General features: G+C 33.2%; 1 protein-coding gene across 1 annotated transcript in view; it reads left to right on the top strand.

The window, feature by feature from the left end:
• LOC107867644 (uncharacterized protein At4g08330, chloroplastic) overlaps positions 1-5,347 on the top strand; it is a 9,425-nt gene extending 4,078 nt beyond the window's left edge. Inside the window, exons 2-3 of the mRNA XM_047410879.1 lie at positions 4,545-4,921; positions 5,094-5,347. Coding sequence (XP_047266835.1) covers positions 4,545-4,921; positions 5,094-5,293 — 577 coding nt within the window. The 3' untranslated portion in view covers positions 5,294-5,347. The remainder of the gene's footprint in view (positions 1-4,544; positions 4,922-5,093) is intronic.
• The last annotated feature ends 1,026 nt before the right edge of the window (positions 5,348-6,373 follow it).

Raw genomic sequence — 6,373 nt, 5'->3', positions numbered from 1 at the left:
GTGTTCACATGGTAGTATGCTTTTTATAAGCGATATTATGTTAATTGAGGAAACTAGCAAGGAAGTCAACAGAAAAACGTGAACAATGTAGAAATATAGTATATGTGAAATCACAGTGATTGAAGATGTTAAAACTTAAAAGGGACGAGATAGAACAAAAAATAATGTGGAATCTAGTATTTAAAAGTTTACAATCTCTTGGAGCCCATGAGACCTAGCGAAATAAAACACAATAGAATAAGAGAGATCATGTAAGAGATACCAGTTAGTTGTATAAAGTTTTTATTTGACATGACAAAAAGTTGGATAAACTTTAATCACTATGATACATTTACTTTTGGTCCACTTTTAGCTGGGATTTGTTAGACAAAGATTTTTTAAAATTTTTCTTACATAGTTGAGGAGTTAAGTTCCATTAGCTAATAAGACTAGATTATATTATCCTCTTTTTACTGTAAAAGAAATAGATTATTATAAGAAAATTAAACTATAAAGGTAACATCTTTTGTAGGAATTTGGTGTAATGAAACAAACTATACCTGTCCTAATGTTGTAGTCTCATTCTTTCTCTTGAAGGATTTTAATTACTTGTTTGCATTTTGTTTGGTGCTATACTGCTACCTTTTGATCTTCTACGCATTTCAAGTTACAAAATTTCCTAGAATCTTTTCATTCTGCTTCCAAGTAGATCTTGTTGTCTCGTTCTTTTTACTTCATAAAGAAAGAAGAAAGAGAAAAGAAAAAAACCTGTCTTGTTCTTTTAATCCTTTATAATGAAAATTTAGATATAACTTTTAGGCAACAACTACTACTCAATCTTATGAATCCTCATCGTTCATGACTTCATGTCACCCTGTTCAAACCTATCTGGATCCAATATATAAAAATTTAGTTTTTGTAGCACTAGTTACTTTTTACTTTTTCTATTGATACACAAATCCTTAACAAGGCTAAAAGAATCCTGGCCATAAGTAGACCTAAAGTAAATTTATCAACGTGTTCAGCTTTTTTCTCAAAAAAAAAAAAACTTTATTTAACTAATTGGTATCTCCGATATGATTTCATTTATTTGATTGTGTCCTATTTCGCTAGGTCTCATGGGCTCCAAGATATTGTAGTTCTTTTAATCCATATGGTTTTTTCTATCTCATCCCTTTTAACACCTTTAGTCACTGTGTTTTTTTGACCTTTAGAAACATGGTTCGAGCTTTTGGTTGACGTCTTTGCTAGTTTTGTCAGTTGATGCAAAATCACTTATAAAAGCATTCTACTATGTGAACCTGTCTAATATTTTTAGGGCTTGTTTGAATTGACTTATTTTAAGTGTTTTTAAGCCAAATAATTTTTAAGCAAATTTGGATTGTTTGGGTAAAATAAAAAAGTGTTTTTTTAAGCTACAAAGGCAAAAATAAGCCAAAAGCTATTATTTAGGAATTCTAACTTATGACTTTTGACTTATAATTAGAATAAACAAGTACAAACTCAATGCCAATCTCTGGTATAGATCCCCGATTATGGAGAACTCATTTATATTTCCTACCACTATTCTCGTGTTAGCTCCTTCCAAACATGTCCTTTATGACATTTGTATGTATAATATGAATTCATTTCCTCTCCAACGCCCACCAAAAGACTTCTTGTAATGCTCTGTCGTACACTTTTTTTTGGTCAACCATTAAACACCATATGAGACTTTTTTATTTTTAACGTTCAAGTCCACACATCCATATGAGCATACTCAACTCCGCTTCCTTTATCTTATGAATGAAGGCATTCTTATCTTGCCAACACTTTGCCTCATAGTGTTGGTCTTTTTTTCTTTTAAAAAAAACAATAAGTTTTACCCCTCCCTAAGAGCTCCCACATTTTTTTGCTCCCTGGTGACTCGAACTCACAACCTTCAGGTTGGAAATGAGGGGTGCTTACCCTTGGAGCAACTCCTTGTCGAACCACTCTGTAGAATTGGATTGATACGACCACTTTTGGTAGATGCTTGATAGATAATTTCTTAAGGTCAAACTAATGTTCACACGACCAGAAGTAAGGCCTCAAAGTTGAAGAAATGTATTAACCCTCTAAAGAAAACAAAGGGTTTTGTGGACATGTTAGCCCCGCAAAGAGCGCAAAGGGTTTCGTAAACAAGTTTGAGTTGAAATAATAAAATAGAGATGCTTTAGAAGTTTCTTTGTCTTTGGTTTGGAAATGGACAGGTAGAGTGAGGAAGGTGTAAAAGGAATTATTTCTTAAAACAATATTATCAATGAATTAAGTTTTCTCCTCTCTCATACTCTCTACTTTATAATTCTCCTTTGTTACATCCTAGCATGATTTTCATTTCTTGCTTTTCCTTTGGCATGTTGGTTGAGAGATTAAATATTTGTGTTGTCCATGCACCCAAGGGTGTGGCCTAGTGGTTCAGTGAAGTTGGGTTGAGCACCATGAGGTCTCAGGTTCAATTCCCAACCGAGACAGACACTAGGTGATTTCTTCCCATCTTTTCTAGCCTTGGTGGACAGAGTTAACTGGTATTTGTTGCTAGTGAGAGGTGACAAGTATCCCGTAGAATTAGTCAGATGTGCGCAAGCTAGCCCGGACACCACGGTTATCCAAAAAATAATAAATAAATAAAACGTCTGTGTTATTCATTTAGTTGACATCTAATTAAGTTTGATTGACATTTGTTTCATAGATGAAAGTTGGTAGCTTTGTAATTCATCTTATTTGAAGATATTATAGCCACTTGTTTAGATTTCACCATTGAAGATGAGACTATGGTTTGCCATTAGAATGATGTTGTATGACCTGTTTATCCACGAACTATTTTGGCTATAGATCAATAAATTGACAATTTTGTTCTCATTGAACCATTAGGTTCTTTATTTTGGTTTCAATTATCGATAAGTACACCAGTATATCTCTAAATAGTTCCATATAGGGCACTACTTCTAATAGTAGGCTGTCAGGTTTATAAGGTAGTTTTGAAAAGGACTAAATAGATGAATTGACCTTAGCCTTTCACAGTGTCTCATGTACTGCTCTGAATGTGTTGAAGAAAAGTGCTCTATTATCGCGAAGGATGAAGTTAGTCGCATTTGTCAATGTCAAGGATGAAAAGTCTGGCTTTCACTGAAACATGGAAGATCTCAACTTTAGGGCTCATGTATGTGATTCTACTTGTTGGATTTTAGTCTCAGTATCCTTTAGTGCAAAGAAATAGCCCCACTTCAACTTTGAAGATTTGATGGTGTTGCTTAGGATTTAGCCTTGTAAATCTAATGACTCAACCACCGGTGTATTTTGGACAAAAGTATCTGCTGTAGATTTTGTCATTGATAGAACAAGTTAGGGGTTCTTTTTCTTTATTTTATTTTCTTGGTAGAGAGGGCAACAACGAGCTAATTTCCTTCAGTGAGCTCATTTTTTTTACCTCGTCAAAAGCAAAAAGCTAGGGCCTTTTGAGGTTTAAGCGCAAAGCACATTTAAAGCGTGGGCTTTAGAGGAAAAAGCCATTATTGATTGCTATTGTTCTTTTGGATTTTCAGATAAGTAACTATTAGTACTTTTATTTTGTCAATTAGATCTGCAAAGATCCATGAACCATCATTTTTGGAGCTTGTGCTTTTCATGTTTCTTTTGAACTCCATAAGAGTAGATGAAAAATTGAATTTGCACCAAGTAGCTAAAAAAGAAAAAAAAGAAAATGGACATCAGTCATGGCTTAGCAAAAGTTGATTCGATACTAACAAAAACTCATCTCCCTAGTTATTTTCCTATATGAAACTTCAGAGACTATATTTATACCTACGTAATGCTTTATGCTAGAATGTCAGAGGGAAATTAAGATGTGTCTGTTGTTTGGAATTCCTAGAATAAGTACTAATTATCCGTGAGAATAAACAAATTGCAATAACTCAACATCATTATAGAGGGTTTAAATGTGGTTGAGCATCATCTAAGGTTGATTAGTAGCATAACTACCTATTATATAAGATAAAGTAATTCTGAGGTAAGCTTCACATTTTATGCAGAACCAGCCTCTAGGAACCTTTAAGCATCTAAATCATATAGCGAAAAGAGATGCAGTTTTTAGTCTACACTTCTGAGAAATGCAGGTGCTTTTTTGATTTTTTACTAACTTTGTCTTCTTAAAAAGGGTTACCTCCTCTTAAAGTGCTTCCTGGCTAGTGTGCATTCAGGGGCAAGTTGACGTACATAGCGGTCCTCTTGCTTCCTTAGTTTTATTAAAGAGAATGATGCCTGCGTGTAAATCAGAATGAACCTTTAATGGACATGAGCTGTTCTAATGTTGTTTGCTTTGTAAGTATATGAGGTGTGTATTTGCTAACCCTCCCAAAGAATCAGAAAAGGTATGTGAACAAAAAAATTGAAAAACGATTAATTAATCCACTTATTTGGATGTTAATATTGGTTCTGCAGTGGATTGTGCCATTTATTTTTATCTTTAGTAAATATTGTTTTTATTTATTATGTCTAACTGCTTCTTTAGCCATACAATCATCTATCCAATTTGTTTGTTTATGCAGCTGTGGCAGTTGTGGGTATGAGTTAAACCTCAACTCGTCTAGTCGCAATACTGCTTCCATTGGTTCCAAGTACGGAAAATCAATCAAGAAAGGAATGATTTCCTTCTTGTCCATTGATGAGAGCAGATTTACCCAGGTTGATGAATTCAAGTGTGTGCCTTTCTTTTTCTCCAAACGTTCTTGGGGCTTGTTCCAGCGCCGAACAAAACTTCAGTGCCGAAAATGTGGTAATGATATAGGAATTGCTTATGATGATAGTGCTTCATCATACCCACTTGTAGCTGATGCATCAGATACAGCCTCTGGCAGTGAAATAACCACCCATAGAAAATACGATATCAAAATCCGCTCCTTGCAACCGTCTTCATCAGTATCGGGTACTCCTCTCCCCGAGTGATATATAATGCTGTGAATATTTCTTTCACGAAGAAAGTTTGGCATGTATTTATGATCATGCAATAGCACTGTGCTGAAATTTATAAAATTTGAGGTGCTTTTATGTTCTGTTATATTACTTTATCAAGTAAATACGATTGAATCAAATTATAGGTTTGGTTGGAGGATTTGTACAATTTTCTTGCTATGCATCTCGCAAGAGGTGGGCAAGCGCTCTCTTGAGGAATGTGGTTTGTACTTTGTACATAAGAACACGACTGTCAATGAGGTGTGGACTTGAAGCAGCTACGTTAGCATTTCTGATTTTTTATTGTGTTTTTAAATGTAACCTAAATCATCAGGTAATCTTCTGAGTTTTTACTACTTTGCAACTATAAATTCATGGCTTCTTGAATTAGTGTGCGCGAGGGTGGTCTTAGCTGTTACTCTTATGTGTTGACGGACTTTTCTTGTTTGTATCTTGCCTTCTCCCCCTGATTTGAAAACACATTCTAATTGAAAATTTAGTTGATCTATTTTGTTTTGATAACAATCACGGGAACATAATTAGGGTAGGAGGTACCGTGGGGGTGGGTGTCAAAGGATTAATCAATACAATTTATAGCGTGGATTGAATCTACCATCCTCGATGTATGAAACACCAGGCCCATAAATATTTTTTTGTCTTTTAAATTAACTAAAAATTACACAAATCCACAATTTAAGTTTCACTTATTACAAAAAATTCAATCTCTCCAAACATATTATAAATATTCCATTTTCTCTAAAATACATATACATAGCTTCTATGTATATGTCGGCCCTGTTATGTATATGAATCGGCTTTGTTATGTATATGTTAGTCTTGTTATGTATATGTCCGTCTTGTCATACTTGTTATGTGTATGAATCGGTATTGTTATGTATATGTCGGCCTTGTCATATACAAAAAGTTCTATGTATATGTCGGCTTGTTATATATATAAATCGGGAGAGAGAGTAAAGTAATTAAGGAAGTGAGAGAGAGTGTAAATAATTATGTTGGAATTTATGTTATTTTTACTTAAATTAATAATACTTGTTATAAATATATTTACGTTGTAGTGAAGATCTATCAAAATCTAGTTGATTAATTTCTATAATGTGAATTTAGTTTATTAATATCTATAATGCGAATTTAAATTTATATTAAAGTGTCCTAATTTCTATTGGTGAATTGTACTTCCACAATATTCGATTACTTCAATTTTTAAATCTAAAATACACGTGAATTTTAACTAACATTTTTTAAGTGAAAATATCAAACTTATATAAATTTTAATGAATTATATGACTTCAATATTCAATTTAAACTTTTTCATGAAAATTTTAAAAATAAAATAAGGCTATTAACCTATTTATATGGAATAGGAGAAAAGAAACAATATTGTGATGATCATCACCATAAAATCTTA

Source organism: Capsicum annuum, chromosome 4 (genome assembly GCF_002878395.1).
Source record: "Capsicum annuum cultivar UCD-10X-F1 chromosome 4, UCD10Xv1.1, whole genome shotgun sequence".
NCBI lineage: Eukaryota > Viridiplantae > Streptophyta > Magnoliopsida > Solanales > Solanaceae > Capsicum > Capsicum annuum.
This window is presented reverse-complemented; position numbering and strand designations above follow the sequence as displayed.